This window comes from Terrapene carolina, unplaced genomic scaffold (genome assembly GCF_002925995.2).
Source record: "Terrapene carolina triunguis isolate 2854851 unplaced genomic scaffold, T_m_triunguis-2.0 Scaffold89, whole genome shotgun sequence".
Taxonomy (NCBI): Eukaryota; Metazoa; Chordata; order Testudines; family Emydidae; genus Terrapene; species Terrapene triunguis.
The window spans coordinates 13,870,403-13,890,617 of record NW_020664440.1 but is presented as its reverse complement, the minus strand read 5'-3'; the positions used below and the strand labels follow the sequence as shown (position 1 = coordinate 13,890,617).

Genomic DNA, 20,215 nt, shown 5'->3' with positions numbered 1-20,215 from the left:
CCTAAGCAGTATGCATACTATTATACCACCAGATGATTGCAGCTTGCCAAAACTACAACTACATTTGGGATAATACTTGGGGATAATGACAGACAGAATTAGTTATGGTAACTACCAATGTAGACGCATGGCAGACTAAACTCAACTAATTCACTAACAGGTGCAGGAGTCAGAACGCTCAAACACTGGAAAGACAGCATGACAGATCACATTGCTACTCATAAAACAAACATCATGGAAACACTGCCATGGAAGAAAAATACAATTAAGACCTCAGCATTATCCAATTCATCAATGGTGATCAACTGGAAAAGAAAAAAGGAGAGAAGAAGAGAGGTTGAAAGCAAACATTAGTAAGCGAAATTACAAATAAATCCTGCATTAGGAACTTTGATATTATTTACCATTTCAGTTCTAGTTTGGTATTCTACAATATCACGAGAGGCATTAAAGGCTAGAGCAAGGCTCTATGATACGATCATCTTAGCTGACATCTGCTCTACTGGAAATATTCTGCCACGGAACTGAACAGACAGGATGCACTCATGCTTTATTCACCTACCAACTGTCAATCCATACAGATTGGCTACACAAGCACCAAGAACTTCACCCTTGGGCATAATAGTAGGCCCCAGCGTGTGAGTGGTCAGCAACACAAGATACCCATCTTAGAATCTTCACAGAGAGTTGGGGAGAATGGCAGCAAGAAGACAGAGAAGCTGAATTCCAGGTTAAGTCTCAAAATCTGGGTTACTGGAGTTTGTACAACTGGCCCTAATAAACCTGCTGCCACTCATGCAGAAAACATCTGTACGAGCGAGGTGTTTCAGTGAAAGTCCAAGTCTGGGCCTATTTGACGCTACTAACGTAGTATGGCTTTCAGCTCATTAGGAATACCACAGCCTATTACTGATCACTGAGAAAGCTGCGCAAATGCCAAGATTTAAGGACTGTAGTAGCTGTGTCAGTCCCAGGATATTAGAGAGACAAGGTGGGTGAGGTAATATCTTTTATTGGACCAACTTCTGTTGATGAGAGAGTGAGAGCTTGTCTCTCTCACCCACAGAAGTTGGTCCAATAAAAGATAATACCTCACCCACCTTATCTAAGAAATCTCTTCAGCCATATGTAAAGTTTCAAGCATTCCACAAATGTACAACTGATTTTTTTTATTTTTTTTTAAATTCAGATCATGGGAAAATCCAGGAAGTAACATGGGATAACTATGAAATGATGGGAAAGAGAGTGGGAGGAGTGTGTGCACAGCTCTACATGCTAATTTATAGCACAATAAAAAGGTCAGCCTTTGAAGTGAAAAACCATAACTCTTGTAACAAATACTTTATGGCATGGGAGGAGGAAGAATCACAGACATTCTGCATTACACTGTGGCCACTCCCACAGTCAAACCGTAGCACAACAGGCTAGCATCTGGGAAAAAGCATTGAGTAGTGAGCTTGGATCTTCAGTCCACAGGCCAGCAGCCAACATTTCTCCCACTGCATCTTAGTAGTAGCAGCATCTGGGCTCTAATCAAGTCCTTTGCATGTTGCACAGAATCACAGCAGTACTGTGGGCAGTCTGGGATGGAACCAGAAGTCACGTACAGCCTTTGACAAAGGCCTTGGCTGTTGGAGCCAGACAATCTTATATTTTCTCTAGATGTCCCTTTGGTGGGAGGGAGACTGAGTGAAAATACAAGTCCACAGGAAATACAATGCTGGTGTGTCTGGTTTATAGTGGGGGGAGAGGAGGTCAGGCATATTTATAGAGAGGGCAATGCCTCTAAAAAACAGATTGGTTGTCTATTACTAGACTCGCTGGTCTCAACTAGTATGCAGTATACAATATAACAAGATCAGACACTAGACGGAAACTTTCCTTACACTTCTTTTGCTAAATTCTACTTCAGGTCTGACCTGCAGCTCTCAATTCCACAATAGACAACTACCAGATCTAGTAGATTATAGTGGCAAGAGAGGTAAACAAATGCCTACTAGGGATTAAGATAATAGTAATTCAAAGTTATTTGGAATGGAGGTCTCCAAATGCCATAGGAGATGGCAAATCACATGGTTAAAGTGGGGATGAGCATTGGGGATAGGGCACAGGGGAGAGGACTAGACTTTTGCTGAATCGCATAAGTGAAGTCCTACCCATAACTGAACTAAAAAGCACTTTGGCTCTGCCAAATAAACTTTTCTCATACTTGAACAGAGCAAAAGCTGAGGTAAAGTTTTACAACAGAGTGGGGAAAAATGAACAGGCACTCATAACTGTACATGCATGCAGAAGTCAGGGCCTAAACTTTGTCATAACCATTTTAAATTTATTTCAATCATAACCTGACATAGAGCTACTGAGTTAGCAAGTTCAGAGATAGTTTATGAAAATGGGGTATGAAGTCTTTAACCATATTTAAGAAAGGGAAGTAGAAGTGGTAAACAGAGTGCTCTAAGCAGCCTCTCTTTGTTGCTAAAATTTCTTACAATATGTAGAAGTATCAAGGAGAAAATAAGTAGCTATTAGCATTCACAATATATTATAGTATAAATTATTTGAATGCCCTTATCTGCAACAGTACTGCTCACACTTCTCAGATTGGTTTACAATAAATTAGGAGTTCTCCTGAACAGATGCAACCCTTTCTACCTTGAGTATCTTCAAGAACCCTAAATTTAACAAGGGTAGCACAAGATTATTTTTACTTCAGAATAGCTTTTAAAGAAATGCGTGTTGCCTTTAAGTGGTGAATAAATGCAGTTAGGAGTAGTCACCAGGTAAAAAATGAATCCTTCTACTTCTTGTGGCCAGACAGTCAAAGTTTATCTATAACTAGCAGCTGATAGTTGGCAAACAGCTTTTCCCCTTACTGAAATCTGCTTCATGGGCTATTCTATTCTTGTACTGCATGTATTATGTAACTGATCAACTATGGTAGAAGTTGATACGTTTCATCTCTGCTTATCTTTAACTTGGAAGATGTTTAGAATTTTGTAGAGCTTTACAGGCCATTTGTGGAGACAACATCATTTAATTTGGTATCAGTGTTTTAAAATTATTTTCATTATGTTCTCTGGCAATATCTGCAGTTCCACTTTTACCAAAACCCTGGCAAAGCTCTGATAAATGAAGTTTGCTTGAAGCAAAATTTCCAGTGGTATCAGTAACACAATAAAAAAAAAAAAAAAAAAAAAAAAAAAATCTGTTTCAAGACCAGGTTGGTTCCGTTGATTTCAAGATATGCCACACCCAATCTCATTTTACATTCCTTAGGCTGGACATGATTGGTGATGTCCTTACGCTGGTTTTAATGGAAAAAACTCGGGATGAACATGCTCCAAAGAGTTTAGTAGCCAACTGTAAAAACCCTGAGGTATCAGTAGTTTATTTGCAATGCCAAGTACACTAGAAGCTGGCTCTTGAGTAGTGGCAGATATCACCTCTCAGTCATGAAGTCAACATTTATGTTAATCAGAGATGAGATTGTGGCTTGGGTGGCCATACCTTGCTAGCTTTAATCTAGCTAGCACAGTTAAAAATAGTGACTACACCGTGGCACAAATCCCAGCATGGTCTAGCAATACAAGTAGGTACCTAATTCAGGATCCAGATGGGCTTGTACAGCCCATGCTCCCACATCTTTCCTGCTATTTTCAGCGGTGCTACCTTAATTAAAGCTAGGTTTCATAGGGGTAGCCGTGTTAGTCTGTATCAGCAAAAACAACGTGGAGTCCTTGTGGCACCTTAGAGACTAACAAATTTATTTGGGCATAAGCTTTCGTGGGCTATAATCCACTTCATCAGATGCATGGAGTGGAAAATACAGCAGGCAGGTATAAATATACAGCACATGAAAAGATGGGAGTTGCCTTACCAAGTGGGGGGTCAGTGCTAACAGGGCCAATTCAATCAGGGTGGATGTGGCCCATTCCCAACAGTTGACAAGAAGGGGTGAATATCAACAGAGGGAAAATTACTCATTGTAGTGCTAACAGGGCCAATTCAATCAGGGTGGATGTGGCCCATTTCCAAACTAGTGCAGGTATGCCTATCGGAGCTGCAATCACATCTCCAACTGCAGTGTAGACGCATCCTCAGAAATGAGCCATGGCTACAAAGGACCATCTAAGCCCTTTGCTAGAGCAGCATCATCTATTTTACAGGTTTTGCATAGTTGACTTCCATATGAGGCTAGAAAGCAGGTAAAAAGTAAATAAACTAGATCCAGACAGAGAGAAGTTGAAGGCTCCCAAACAGCAGTGGATTAGAGTGATATTCAGCGCAAATTACTGTCGGCTTGTCAAGACTGGAAAGCAGGTTTAAAACATATACATGCAGGATGTTGCCAACACCCCAATCCTACTTGCAGTGAGTTAGGGCATTCCACACAGTTATTGTTACTTTATTTAAAAGAATGATTACTGCTGCTTGCAAGCAAGGCTTAAAAGCAAGCAACTTCACAGAGCTAGGCAAAAGGTGCTGAGTTGGGCTGGATCACTGACAGGGGAGGAAGTTGTGACACAGAGAAGCGGGAAGCAGCATTCCCAGATCAGACAGGGAGTGTAGCATTGCCCATCCCCACCTCCAGGGTATTTTCCTGGGAGTCTCCTGCTCATTTACGGTATTGCGTGGGTGCACGGCAGGGGCATGTGGCCGGCAATAGCCAACATGCTCATGGCATATTGGAGAAGGATCCTCATCGCTTTGCCTGGTTTATCTTCGAGACTGTTGCACTTGTGGGTTTCGCAAGCCTGCTGTTTGCCAAGTGGGGAGTGACATGCCTCATATCCGACTAACCTTGGAGTGGGCTGAGGCTGCCTGCATCACCCTCAGATTGGCAAACTTCAACTAGCTCATCTTAGTGGTTTCTCTACTTTCCACTGCCTACATCAAACAGCACTCCTCATCCTCCCCTGAAGGGACAGCCTTAGACAAGGGTCTGTAAAGAAGCTGTCCAATCTCTAACTTTTTGCCTCAAACTAATGGGTTACCATCATCTAAGACTGACCAACTTAGCACTTTGTCATGACTTCAAACCCAGCTTGCAATTAACTTCTAATTAGAGAGCCTCATTTGTATCACTTAGTAAAACTATTCAATTGTCCATCTGCATAAAAGAACGCTAAGCAAACTGCTCACAGAGATTACCTTTTCTAACAACTCAGTTCAACCATTCAATTGCTTCCTTCCCTGCTTTGTAATTATTGCCTCTCAAGTGCTCATGGGCAGTTGTTTCTGTGGGCTACAGAGCTATGATTCGGTTTCTTGTGTACTGCAGCTTTTAAGTGTAAGAGTCCCACCTGTCTACGAGAGGGCAAGACCACGAGGCATTTCACGCTGGAGACTCTCAAGTTAGAGACACTCTACTTTCTGTCACACAGATTTTAATCTTTGCTCTTTCTTTGCTTGCTGTTTTCCTGAATTTAAAATGAAAGCCATCTAGATTCAAAGCACATTTGAGTCTGTGTATGGAAAACATAATGGTTCTTCTCTTTGTAGCTGTCCCTAAGATGTACGGTACCTGTTCAACTCCTTTCATCCATCAAAGGTCATGCTCTAATCTTTTCATCGCTTGTCACCCTGCTTTGGGTTCTTTTATTTTCCATGTCTTCATAGAGAGACAATAGAAGCAGAGCTCCAAAGATGGGATATCTATCCCAGTGTGTCAATACAGCTAAATCAAATTGAAATATGCATCAATATATTTAAAAGTATGGGACTGGGTGTGTAAGTGTGAGAGATAAGCACATTATTCAGATACAGAGGAGAGATCTATAGCTCCAGAAAGAGAAAGACTCCCTCTTGATGGGAAAAAGGAATAGTATTTTAATGGAAAACTATTAAGGTTGTATACCAACCAATCTAGAATTCAAATTCCACAGTACCACAATAGAGAGAAGCTAACTCAGCTACATATAAGTCAAAATAAAGCTATCAAAAGAATCCTCTTATTGACAGGTCACATGACTGCATGGACAAGTCTCCTATAAGCAGCTATAACATATGGTTATCTTCTATAATGACAACCAAAGGGAACAGATTCCACATTGCTGATCAGGATGCAAACTATTGCAGAAATTAGACAAACCTGATATTCTAAAATAAGAAGCCAGAGTAATTAACTAACTTCCAATTTAATGTCATGATCTTGAAAGCAATTAGTTGACTAGAAAGGTTTTATCCTTAACCCGAGGTATAAATACAAATTTAAAGGCTTAGTACTGTATTTTCTCTCTCTGAATAGTAAAGACAGTGTTGAACAAAAGCAAAATGATAAACTGTAAATTAAGTACCTTCTCTCCATAGCCTCTATCTTTGGTCATCATTTCCCTGAGTGTCTGTAATACTTTAATACATAGTTTCTCCTCATTCTCCTCCAGCAGCTGTTTAGTGTGTTTTATTAACCTGAAAACAACCAATTGATCATAGTTTGTTTTAGTACTAAATTTTCTAAAAATTAGGACATGCATTTGTGGCTCTCTTATCTCAATGGTCAAAGCTACAACCATGAAGTTAATTAAAATGTGGTTTTGTTAAGGACCAGTATATAGTAAGCTGGCGAGTACCCCCTTAATAGTAACACTTGCTGAGTTATCATGAATACCAGTGAAGCTATGAAGGGAACTCAAGCATTCCCACCTGAACAACAGCCAGGCAAAAATAAATCTATATATAGGGATCAAGGAATTATATAGGAGAGGGGGAAATTAAAAATGTCCACTATGAAAAACCAGTAACATTAACAAGACACTAAATACTGCATCTATTTCCTCATTAAAGAAAAAAAGAACGTGGACCTTGGATAAGGCAACTGGAAACCATACGATGACACAGACTTCGACTTTGACTCACTACCCCAGTGGTAAGAGGGATAAAGGCAAGTGTTTTGTCGACACACTCTTGGGACTAGAGTCAACTGGCCCCAATCTCACTAATAAGGAATAACTCTAAAAATGTGTGTAGTCATTTGTATTACAGTACACCACGGCCATACATTGCTCCAGAATTTGCAAGCTTCACCTGCAAGGACAGATTGACCAATATGGACAGCTGTTGTCAACTCCTTCCTGAAGACAAATGAGTTTATTTTCCTGAAGACAAGTCGTGTTTAATACAACACAACACAGGGGACTGCTCTGCAAGGAAAGCACTCTTGCACAGAGCATAAGGAAACAACTTACTTGCAAATGAAGCCTCCACTTTCACATTTTCTCCTTGCATCTGTGTTCTCTGGGAAGAGCAGCTCTGGCCTATGAAGAACATCTACCAGCACTGACAATTCAGCCTGCACTAGGGGGCGTAAGCGATCTTCCAATGCGGATACTATATCCTAGGAAACAACAACATTCAGGTTTTGTCAATCCCAAGCAATATCTTTGGGGACCATATTTTATAAAGTTTATGAATGGTTTATGTATCACTGCGTGCCAGGGACTGTATACAACTCCAGAGGGAAGGAGTATCACAGCTCCTCCAAGAACCAAAAACAGTGGGGGGGGGGGGGGGGGGGAGGGGGAGATGCAGTGATTAAAGTGAGTCACTTAGGGTACATCTTCACTACCCGCCGGATCGGCGGGTAGTAATCGATCTATCGGGGATCGATTTATCGCATCTCATCTAGACGCGATAAATCAATCCCCGAATGCACTCCCCGTCGACTCCGCAACTCCACCAGAGTGAGAGGCGGTAGCGGAGTCGACAGGGGAGCCGCAACCGTCGATCCCGCGCCGTGAGGACCCGAGGTAAATCGATCTGAGATACGTCAACTTCAGCTACGCTATTCACGTAGCTGAAGTTGCGTATCTTAGATCGATCCCTCCCTCCCCCAGTGTAGACCAGCCCTTAGGTTGTAAACATCTCCAGGAGAGACATCAGCCCCAGGAAGGCTTGCATATACTGGTTCAAACTACGTTCCCAGAGACCAATACATAAAGAAATGGCTTTGGATATAAAAAAGGCTGGGCTTAAAAGGGACTCAGGGCCTTCATTCGGATGCAGCAAATGGACAGAACCTTCTGTCCAAGAGGAACCCCAATCCTTGAAGAAGGGTTGGAAAGATTTCAGCCTATTAGGGTCTCAGTAAGACTGATGAGTGACTCCTGGAATGTTTAGTGTATGTTTAAATCTGTTTATTGTTTTTACTCTGTTTTCTCTGTAATGCTTTTTTCTGTAAGAATAAAGCTTAGAGAGGGTAATATAGTAACTTGTAACCTGACAGCAATATGCTGTGCATAGCCCTCTGACAGAAAACAACACAGTGCTTGCTATTACAATGTGATATCCCCCAACAAACCAGTCTGTCTAAGGCAAGGGACGGTGGTACCTTCAAACCCTGGCCCAAAGAAAGTGGGTCAAGGATCCCTACTCAGAGGCAGGTGATGGCTGGAGACCGTGAAATCTGACTGCGCACTCCTGGAGTGGACCATGGGGGGGGGGGGGGAGGAGAGATACAGGTGCAATTTCCATGAAACTGTCACAACTGTATCCTAGAAAACAACATTCAGAAGTTATACTCAAATCTGAAATGTTTTGACAGACTAGTGAAGATGTACGTCCCTGTTTAAAAATCCCACCAGATTACTAAACATTAGCATTTGCCTAACAAGATCTCCATTTGATTGGCCACTGAATGTTACAACTAGTGCCATCATTTTCAGCGACTCCTGAGATTACTTGGTATTTTCCCATTTCTGTTGGTGGCTCTTGCCTATAAGGAGTAAAAAGCCAATGAAAATGCAGATTCTCTGTTATACTGCAAATTTCTGCAATAATGATCAGAAAACACTACGCTTCATAATTATTTGGACCAACAAATTAATACAACTGGTTGAAATCAGGCAAAAAAACAAAATCATAATTTCCCCCCCTTTTCATCCATTCTTACAAATGAATATTCTGCAGAAAATATATTCTAGAGAGATTCACCCCAATTTCATTGAGCAGAAGTTACAGAACTGCAGAAAAAGTTACTGAGAGGATGTTTAGTCAAATTGACATGCCTAAGTGGACAGAAAACAGATGAAGAGTAGGGGACTACAGGAATTAGACTACCTTTATTGGACAGTATTTTGACTTAGATCCAATTTAGGCACAAGCAATTTAAATCAAGACTGCACACCAGGAAAACATTTTCCCCCACAGAACCAATCTTTACAGATAAAGATATAATCTAAAGCACTGAATTTTATTCAGTATAAAAAGTAAAGTGCCTTATTACTGAATATTTAATCATCCTCAGGTCTTGATATTAGTACCGAATAAAGACGTAATTAACGTATTTCCAGTATAAACCCTGACCTGACCTGGTCTGCCAGCATCACAAGTAGTCAGAGTGTATTGTTTAAATTTTCTTTTGAGTAGAAATCAGTATGAAATTGTACAAGTAGTATCATTTCAGACAGATTATTTTGTTCATTTGAGGAAGCAACAACTTTGGGTCATTAAGAGTCAATCTATCAAACAAACAGTAACCTTTACAACAATTCCCAGACTGTGGTCTATGGAGCCTTTTATCACATTAAATGTTTTGATAACCAAGTAGTGAAGTACTGGAGGGACTTGGAAGTAAGCAACAAATTAGAGGATCCCTCTCTCTCTCTCAAGGAGCAGTTGAAATGAAACCACTGGTACTGGCAGAATGAAAATGTTGGGAGAACCACAGAACTGGACAAACGTGTTTTGAAGTAACTTCTTCTCCAAGGGCCATAAAACTGCCACAAGCTTTAGCTGTGCATGCAGGGTCGCCCAGAGAAAGGGACAAGTGGGGCAATTTGCCCCAGGCCCCGGGCCCCGCGAGCCCTGGCCTGGGTCTTCGGCGGCATTTCGGCAGCATGGGGGCCCTTCAGCGGCGGGTCCTTCAGTGCTGCCGAAGACCCGGAGCGACCGAAGGGCCCCCCGCCGCCGAAATGCCGCCGAAGACCAGGACCGCCGCCGGGTGAGTACAAGCACCGCAGCTCCCCCGCTTTGCCCCAGGCCCCCTGAATCCTCTGGGCAACCTTGTGTGCATGTTCCATTACCTGTTTCAATAAATGGTTAACATTTGATTTTACATACAGTATTACATTAGCTTTGGCTGTGGTTATCACATGTGGCATTTTTACTTTGACTCAGAACTCCCAAACTGAAGTAGTAAGTTTGCCTTTTTGTGCCGACATGCAAATATGTGGCTACTAAGATGGCAGAAGTAAGTTGTTAATGCAGCACTCTGTATTCACCTGCAATCTTTCAATGATGTTTCGATAGTCTCTGGAAGCAGCTAGCACTGAGTCTCTACGGGCAGCATTCCTTGCAGTCATTCTCCAGTTCATTGCAGTTTTCTGTACTATGTTGTGTGATTTTAGGAAGAGGTTGTTGACCTGGCTGTCCAAATCCACAGGTATTGCAATTGCTCGACTTTTCGCTGCAACAGACAAAAGGTAATAAGAATGGACTCCTTTAGCCCCTACATGCAATCAATAAAGGAACAAGGGGGGATCCCAAGCTGTGCTTCTTTCATACTCTTTTCTGTATATTTTAAATACATTTTGTATGATGCTGTTTTCAATCCACAGTGTAATGAATCTGACGCCCTTGGGGCAGTCATAATACCTTAAGTTTAATACAGCCTTTTTCATATTCAAAGCTTTTTCCTAACTTCACAATGTATGAACAAGACCATGCCCTCACATACACCTTCATAACTCCCATTAAGGTTAATAGGATGTGCACATCCATCTTATGGAACAATTTGGCCCTGTGTCTTATGTCCACAAGGCTTACTGTCCTTGCAACCAATATGCAGCAACTTCTGGGAAGGAACGCGGCAGCCATCTAACAGCACAAATCAGCAGTTCATTGTTTAAAATTGGAGTATGACCGTCATTCAACAGAAACCACAGAGTGAATTTAGGTCAGTAAAAACCCATCGTTTCAGATGCCAAGATGTACTTTCAGAACTTCTGCCCCTAGTTAATCAAACAGTTTACAGTTTCACCGCACATTTACATGGAAAACATTTGTTGTGCAACCACGGAACAGACTTTAGCTACGAAGGACATGCTCGATTTGCTCCATGCCTTAGCTCTGAGTTAGCTACATCCCACCATCGGCTGGAGGTAGAATACATCTTGCTTTTGGGATATAAGGGTGAAACATTGGACGGAAGTATTTTGTGCATGTTAAATCTAACTTCTTACCTACATCAGAGAGCACCCTAATGCAGCTCTCCACCGACGCTTTTTGGCTTGGCATTAGCCAGTTGCAGTGGTATACCCTGAACACTCCTTGCAACAGTTGTACAAAGACAGGCTGGCGAGTCTAGAACACATGAAAAGAACCAGATCAAAAACATCATCCCATGTTTGAGATTAGGTTGTCTGCTACTTCGATACTACATCAGCCATTATTCTTTGCAGACCGACAGCATGTTACCAGTCCACATCCACTTGTAAGGCAACATTTATATTCTGGGCAGCACGTCTACTACACAAGCAGCAGTTTAACAGAAGAGGGAGTATCAGGGCAGATAGGGAAGTGTCAACTAGACGGCTCCTAGGGCATGAAGTCCCACTAAATGCACTATCACTAAGCATAGGAAATAGGCAGTAATCTTTAGTTTGTATGAGGGAGGGTTTTCAGCAGCCTAAAATACAGAGATTGCTCATTTGGGATTGACCAGAGGGTGGCTCAGCACTCAATAGGAAAATGGGGCTTGGCTCTCGCTAAACTACAACTCAGCTCCATAATTATCAACTGGTCCTTTTCTGAAGTTTGTTGGCTTCTAATTTACAGATACGGGTTTTGAACAGCTGTAATTTTGAACATGGGTCACAGTTCGTTTATAAATGCTGCAGCTGCCATGGATGAGTCAAAAAAGTCAACTATATGGCCCTTTGCAAGATTTTCCACTATAGATAAGCCAACATCCCCACCTCAAAGAGGCAAAATACTCACACATGAGTACTCTGCTATCTCTGCAAATACATCCAAACAGTTTCAAAACCAAATCATTGTTTTGCTTTATGTAAGCAGTTTTTAAGTGTAAGTATTTATTTTTTTTAAACTGTGGATTGACAGTATTTTTTTTAAAACTGTCCTGACAAACTTGTTTCAACACTAAAAAGCCTGCCTATAGTGAGAGGCAACACCCATGTGTCTGTTTCTATTCGGTACATAATGCTTAGTTTAAGTCAACCACACCTCAGTGCAAAGCCCACAGTTTTAGGAACTACTGGAAAATACCTCTGTTAGTCTTGTCAAGACTGATGTCTGTTATAAAAAAAAAAAAGCTGGAATTAGAGAAAAGGAAATATTTTTTCCTTAATATTTTTTCCTCAAATTGTGAAATAACTCCATGTGTTGGCAAAGGGGAACAGAGTTTACTTAGAGTAGCACAATAGCAAATGCCCATCAGCCTTTCCAGCAACACAGCCAAATGTCAAAATATTGCAGACTCTGGTCTAAATACATTGAAACTACCTATGTTTCTGGACTCTAGCCACTCACACATTCCTTATAGAACATGTTTAAAGATTTAGCGGTCTGAAAACTTCAGCGATGTTCCACTTGCTTAAATGAGGTCAATAAATCAAAACCACTCTAAACTTTGTAAAATAAGGTTTGGGTCAGTAGTGCCCATAGGAGGGAAGAAAGCCAAGATAAATACAGTGAAGAGGCAGTTATTTGGGAAGTTTTTGTTTGGAAAGGAATCTGTACATTACCCTAAGATTAAGGGGTGACTTGATTAGTCTGTAAGGACCTAGATGGGGAACAAATATTTGATACAAGTTGATGCTAGAGAAATTCAGACTGGAAAAAAAGACAAAAATTTTAACTGAGAGAGTTATTAACCATTGGAACAATTTACCAAGAGGCATGGTGGATTCACCACCACTGGCAATTTTTAAATCACGATTGGATGTTTTTCTAAAAGATAGAGTCTAGGACAGGGGGCGGCAACCTTTCAGAAGTGGTGTGCTGAATCTTCATTTATTCACTCTGATTTAAGGTTTTGCGTGCCAGTAATACATTTTAACGTTTTTAGAAGGTCTCTTTCTCTACGTCTATAATATATAACTAAACTATTGTTGTCTGTAAAGTAAATAAGGTTTTTAAAATGTTTAAGAAGCTTCATTTAAAATTAAATTAAAATGCAGAGCCCCCCAGACCGGTGACCAGGACCCGGGCAGTGTGAGTGCCACTGAAATCAGCTCGCGTGCCATAGGTTGCCTACCCATGGTCTAGGAGTTTTAGGGGGAGGGAAGTTCTATGGGCTGTGTTACACAGCAGGTCAGTCTAGATGATCACAATGGTCCCTTTTGGCCTTGGAATCTATTAATCTAATTTTGTATTATGTACATGGTCACACAAGGCAGGGACCTGCCCCAGGGGAAGTACAATGTAAGTCATGACACAGGAGGAGAGGACATCAGGGAAGGAGTGGGCTGAAGTTTACACAGTGCAAGTGTAGGAGAAAGCATGGAGACATTAGGGGGAGAACACAGAACAGAGTGGAGAAGCAAGGCAAGGCATATGGGCCTCAGAGGGGTAGCGGTGGGAGATTAGATGTAGGAAGCCACAGAGTTCTGTAGAGCACTGAAAGTGAAGACAAAACCTGAGTTTGATGCAAGAGATGTAAAGGCGGGAAGAGGGTAGCGGTTGGGTTTTGGGGGGGAGGCGGGGAGGAGGGGTGCACATGCCATCAGAGACTTGAATCATTTTCACAACAGCAATTTGCATAGGCTGGAGGGGTGCAAAGCAGGAATTAGGTCAGCCAAAGAGAGGCTACAAGTTACTTAAGGTGGAAGAGTCCGAGGATATGGACAAGGGTTTCAACAGACGGAACAGACAGATAGTGGAGATGAGGCAGAGGAAGAAAGATCTGGCAACAGAGTGGATGTGAGGGGCTGAGGAGAGAGGAGTCTAGGACAACCCAGAGGATTGTGGAACCATCACCCCCATGATGGAGAAGGGAGGATGAAATGAGATGCTTTGTCTCGCTATGTTTAGACAGACTTTGAGATGCTGGAAGGAGAACTGCAGATGCATGAATTAGCAGATAGGTAAAGTCTTGAGGTAAAGAAGTAGATTTAAAAGTTGCTGGCACAGAGAGGGCAATTACAGGCATGACAAGCACTGAGGTCACACAGTGATAAGGTACAGAAGGAACTGAAGACAGGGCAAAGGACAGAGCCATTCAAGACAGGGTAAATTAGTCATGACTTTTATTTTGCACAATACGTTTTGACAAATTTGCATGCAAACTGGTATTAAACTAACAACTTTCACTTCAAAGTCACACGAGAAGCAGATCAAACAGTATTAGGCAGTGAACATTAGCGTTTACAGCTGATTACTCAATCCTGTGCTTGTGCGGGTTAAGGTTCAGGCCCCTAATCAGGCCACTTACAGTGCAGATAGCTGCCACAGTTACCTCCTAGGCAATACACACAGATGGCAAGTTCGCCCTATCTGAACTGATCCTTCAAGCCCTTTAACTCATGAGAGTATCCTCAGTATGACTACTTACTTGCCTGAATAAGGATTGCTTGCCTCAGTAAGCATTACAGGAGCAAGTCCATTGTTTAATATAGACTCAGGTCCACAACTGGTCTTTCTTCCAGACTCAAGGAGGGCAGGCTCCCTCCTAATGAGAGAAATGTGAATAGAGCTGATCTAACCCAGAAGTGTGTGAGGGCTACTGCTCAGGGAAAAGGGGGAACCAATTGAACTGCTCAGAATTTTAATTCTTTACCGATTGCAAGGTCAGGCTGCGGGCTGTTTTACATAAACTTTCCTTGGAGTGGGACATGCTATAGCAAGCCAGTTAGCACACCACAATGGTTAGTATAAGTTCCCTGAAGAGGGGCTGAAAAGGCAAATTTCCAGATGCCCTTTATTGCCACAGTTGGAAATCAGCTGCTTCTTAACCTGCTGCCAGTTGTGTTCAATTACACACAATTGTTTTTCCTGCTTACCTGAGTTTGCACCAGGTTTCAATGAAAATCATATCCAAGCTCCTGACGACACATTCAGACCCCTGACCATCCCTCCCACACGTACCCAAAAGGCTATTTAAAACTTTCATAAAGAATTATTATTATTTAAGAGGCTGCCTCCACTATCACGGTGTCACTGCAGCAGTGATCCAGGTATTATCCTGGCAGGCGTCTTGGCACTGCTGTTAGTGCTGTTGTCATGCTACTCTTGCCTCGTGTCCTGTAAGGAAGAGATTGGGAGAACCTGGGAATGGAAGAGGAGAACAGCCATCTCCTTTTCACTTTACAAATGCATTGAGTCTCATGCTCCAACTTTCCCCAAGTTCACACAGGTCCAGAGATTTAATCGGGATGACAAAAGAAAAGAGGTGGCAGCATTTTTAAAATGTGTGATTCGTTTTAGAGAAATGAAAGCAAAGTGTCCTTAAAATGCAGTTTGTCTGAAGCAAGGTTTGAATCCAATTGGCCCATGATGCCGGCTTTTATCATCCACCTATTAAAGTTTCAGACCTGCACCTTTGTGCTTTCTCCCATAAACACCTACAAAGCCTCCTCATTGTACCTTTCAACGCCCTTGTCAGAACTCTTTTACTGTGATGCTTGCAAAATACTAGACAATGGTTAGGGTGCTGTTGTGTTGAGACCACGGGCTATCATCTGACCAATGCTATCTGATTGTTCCCTTGTACTATGTCTTTCTCCATCTGTTGTCTCATCTTATACTTAGTAGTATATGCAGTAGGTGTCTTCATGAACCAACCCCCAACCCCCGCCACCATCTCTCTACTTGCAGCGTAGCTACACTCTGCCAGAGCCACAGCAATGCTGTTTATCATTTCCCTTAAGAAAGCCGAACTTGGAGAGACAGGAACAGCACTGAGCACCAATATCATCCAGTTAGTGTCATTTTACAATTAAGCTTCTATAGAACCTGTTGAAAAGAATTCTGTACATGTAGTAGAGCACGGAGTCCCTTCTACAGGAAAGGGAGTGTTCAACTGTAATGTACTAGGAGGAAATATTTATACTTCTGTGCTATTCTGAATATTTATTCTCTCTCTCTTACCCTCCCCGCCCAACCTCCCACCTCTGACTTGTTTCTTTTTATCCTGTCGGATTACTGTGGTTTCATGAATAAAGCAGCTTATTTCCTTAACCTGTGGTACTGTCTCCTACCTGCAGAGTGGTGCTCTGATCAGAGAATGGGGAGCTGAAGAAGGTGGTGACTATACTCATCACGATTTCTGTGACATATTTCTCCAGGATGGAGTCAGCGTGCTTTCGGTCACTGGTGTTGTTACATGTCTACAAAATAATTATTTCTTTTAGAACACATCTTAAACTGATAAATATGAACATTTAATTGCTGTGATTTGGAGCATTAGTTCTGAATGGACTATCCCCCACAGTATTCTGTGTAAACCAAAATTACTCATATAGCTAGGACACACAAAGCCAAAAGCCTTATACTGTCATTTTTAATGTGCATCATATAGTATATATAGGAGAGGAAAAATTGGATACCTCAGAGCAAAGAATGCAGTATTATAGGTAGGAATGAGATGCAATGTTTTCCTATGGGGAACTACTTGGTATCCCAGGCACAAAGCCATTTGGAAAAATAAATGCCAAGTGCAGGAAAATTGCTCTAAACCTGCTAAAATATATCAAATACGGTTGGGGAAGGATCCACATGACCTGGCCAGAGTGAACAAGCCAGTGGCAGAATAGAAAAAGACATACGCTGCACAAGGGATTTTGTTTGTTTGTTTTATTTTAAGGGGGGGGGGGGAAAAAAAGAAGATCAACATGTTCCATGGAACATAACTAAAAGTCCACAATCACCTAAATGAAAAAGCAGGCAAATATAAATTTGAAATGAGAGGAGCCAGTAAAGAGCTTCCTGACTTGTGCTTTAAGATACACTGTTCCAAACCTCTGCTAATGCTCACCACAACTACGTCCGTTTGCTCTTTTAGATTTAGGTATAGGTATAGAAATCCTTACCCGACAGATGTCAACCAGGAAGTTCTCAAACAGTTTCCACATGTGATTACTGGTGTAAATCTCTTTCATTTCCACTTCTGTGTCCACATAGCAATGATTTAGGAAGTTGATATAGGCAATTTTAACCTACAAATGGAGAAATCAAAATGGTTAATTAAAAAAAAAAAAAACTAAATGGGCATTTTTAGTCAATGCAAGGTCATCACATTAAAACTGCTTTAAAAATTTGTAGCTGAATTTACAGAAACTATTGTTTTTATTTAAATATTGGTGAAATCGAATCCCATAAATAGCAAGACATCTGCAATGAAAAGGAAAAAGCCAGAAATACTGCAGCCACAATTCAGCATAATGTTAATAATTTGCACTTCTATTCAAGATTGGCAACGTACCTTACATATATCAATGTGCTCAGGCTCAAACACTCCTGGGGAGTAACCATCCCCATTTTAAAAATGAGGATGGGGGGGGGGGGGATTTACACACACACACTTCTTCCAGCTCATAGAAGATGAAGATTAATGGAGATATCCTATCTCCTAGAACTGGAAGAGACCTTGAAAGGTCATTGAGTCCAGCCCCCTGCCTTCACTAGCAGGACCAAGTACTGGTTTTAGCCCCAGATCCCTAAGTGGCCTCCTCAAGGATTGAACTCACAACCCTGGGTCTAGCAGGCCAATGCTCAAACCACTGAGCTATCCCTCCCCCGCAAATCCTCCTCCCCAAATCCTCCTCCCCATAGTCTTGTTGCTTACCCACAGGCCATTCTTTCCAGGCCAAAACAGGCCATTCTTTCCAGGCCAAAACAGAGTGATTAAAAACAAACCTCACTCCACTAACTTTAATACATTACACATGCAGGTAGGCAATGTTTAATATCAGACCTCACCTCAGGTATGCAATCCTCATGAGTTACTACTCTAACTATGTCATCTAATGGGAGGAGGGAGTTGCACTTGATTTCTGTGTAGACATTTTTGCCCTCTGTGCATACAGCAAGCAGTTCTACTAAATGGATATGGTACATCAGAGGGCTGTTTTCATCCATCCTGTCCCGCTCCGATCTCATCATTTGAACCAAGGTCTGGAAAGATGCTCTGTCGTTGTAGAACACAAGGACGTCTTCTCCCGCATTGACTAGCTATAAAAAAAGAACAGCTTTCTTTTGGGTTCCATTCTGTTATGTCTCCACTTAAGAGATTCTACCGGAATCAGACCATTTCTAGTACACACACATGCATGTGTACCTTCCACTTACCCAGCCCTTTTCTTCAGAGGACCTCAAACCTCATCCTCTAAACATTTCACTAACAGGCTGAAGGGTCCCCCCTTTAATCTAAAGCTATATATTATCTGTGTACTGGAATGTTACGCCCTTTTGCAATTACTTGTGAGTTCAATAAAACTGCAGCCCGCCAGATCCATCTGAGGCTCTGTACCTTGCACTCTCTTTCCATAGTTATAAATGATCTCTCTGAAGTATGACATCTTCCCCTAGTCCTCTGTTCTAAGTATGTTATGCCCTAGAACTCTATCACTTTTAAAATCTTTAACATCAATGTCAGTTCAACGGGCTCCTCATCAGTTAGATAAAAGTTCTTTCAAGAAGCTTCTGACTTTTCTGTAGTTATGTCATGAAGATTGCCTCAGCTGATCTGTCTGTAGTGTTAGCTTGGGGCACATGATTCTGTTCAGAGCAAAGTCCTTCGAGACCTCTGGGTGGTAGGACCTCAAGGCTGGGTAATTCCCCATTCCTTACACAATGATTTTCAACAAGCAGATAGAGGCATGATTAAGTCCCACGAGGCAGACTTCATCAACATTACATTACTTCAGGAGGAGCGGGGAGGCACATTTTCAGAACAGCTCAGCACTCCACCAGCCTCTATCGAGAACAGTAGGATGGATAGCAACCGAAAAGAAAGGGAGCTGCTGAGCACTGTTAAAAATCTGCCCTACAGATTTCAGACACATCCAGGCGCCTATCACAAACACAATGCACAGAGCAAAACTCACATGCAAAGCCATACTTCACAGGGCTGGACTCCGCAACGGGCAGAGCTCCCTCAGCTCACTGACTTCAACAGGAAAGAGGGTTGCTCAGCACTTCACAGGACTAAGTCCACACTGCACAGCTGACACTCTGCTTTAAGTTTAATTACAGCATGTGGAACAACATCCAGAGTCAAAAGTCCCAGTGAAATTGATGCATTAAGGCCAGAAGCTTAAAACAAAACAAAACACCCCACACTTCGGATCCCAAGGCTCCTCCAGAGGAGGAGGCGGCTAATTAACATCCTATTATCAAATAGGCAAATGCACTTTTGAACAGATGGATCCTTTGCAACCGAAATTAAAGGCAATTTGTTCCATCATTTCTCACACCTCCTCACCCTTCCCTCCCACCTCCCTGAGTTCACTATGGCCCTAACAAATTGCTGTGGACACACAATCTTCTCCTACTTTAAACACCCATCGAGGCGCCAACCCTTTCAGCTGGTTAAGGCCAGAAGAGACTCCCTATCTGAGTAAGTCCCACATCAGGCTGAACGGGAAAAGTTTAACAAAAGGGAAGGATTTTCCTCCCCTCCGCCACCCATTTTCTTGAAGTGATTTTACTGGAGAAAGACAGTCCTTCCCTTGACTCAAACCCATTTGTGACAGGTTGGGGAATCTATGTACGACTTATTAATTCCGTTTGGTTTTATGAATTTGCTGCATCACTGAATGCCTCAGTGTACGTGGACTCTCCCATCAGGGCTGGTAACCTGTCTCTCCCAAACCAGGGACAATGGAGAATTATTAACCTGAATGGCTCTCATTCAAATGGGAACACCTTCAAACAGTGGGATGGCTGAGCCCTAGGAGACCCAGTTCAACCCAGCTTGGCTGTAGGGAATGAGAAGAGGAGCAACGGAATTCCCCTAAAAGGGGAACAAAGAGACAGAGGTGTTGGTACAGCCCTTTCAAAACACAGAGGGACTCAGAGAGAGGGGAACAAAAAGGGACAGGCTTTAGGAAGGAGATGGGACCTATGGATTGTGGGACCAGACAAAGCTGAAGGAAGCTGATTGCACAAGTCAGAGAGAATCAACGATTCACAGACGCAGCCATAAGCTGCAGAAGTCCAGCCCAGCAGAGGGACTTAGAACCCTGAAAGGACGTGGACCCAAATCCCAAAGAAGACTCAGGAGTGGTGACGTAACTGAAGCAGGGAATATCATCTAAGT

General features: G+C 42.2%; 1 protein-coding gene across 3 annotated transcripts in view; it reads right to left on the bottom strand.

Moving 5' to 3' along the window:
- Positions 1-20,215, bottom strand: part of ITPR1 (inositol 1,4,5-trisphosphate receptor type 1) — a 244,452-nt gene that overhangs the window by 101,717 nt on the left and 122,520 nt on the right. For 2 of the 3 annotated variants that reach the window (XM_024196743.2, XM_024196818.2), the window contains exons 31-37: positions 17,875-18,126; positions 16,986-17,111; positions 16,155-16,283; positions 11,178-11,298; positions 10,218-10,402; positions 7,185-7,333; positions 6,297-6,408 (exon numbers count right to left, since the gene is read on the bottom strand). In XM_024196743.2, the coding sequence (XP_024052511.1) occupies positions 6,297-6,408; positions 7,185-7,333; positions 10,218-10,402; positions 11,178-11,298; positions 16,155-16,283; positions 16,986-17,111; positions 17,875-18,126 (1,074 nt within the window). Of the gene's footprint in view, positions 1-272; positions 306-6,296; positions 6,409-7,184; positions 7,334-10,217; positions 10,403-11,177; positions 11,299-16,154; positions 16,284-16,985; positions 17,112-17,874; positions 18,127-20,215 lie in introns of all 3 variants that reach the window. The other variant, XM_026650249.2, reaches the window with a different exon arrangement.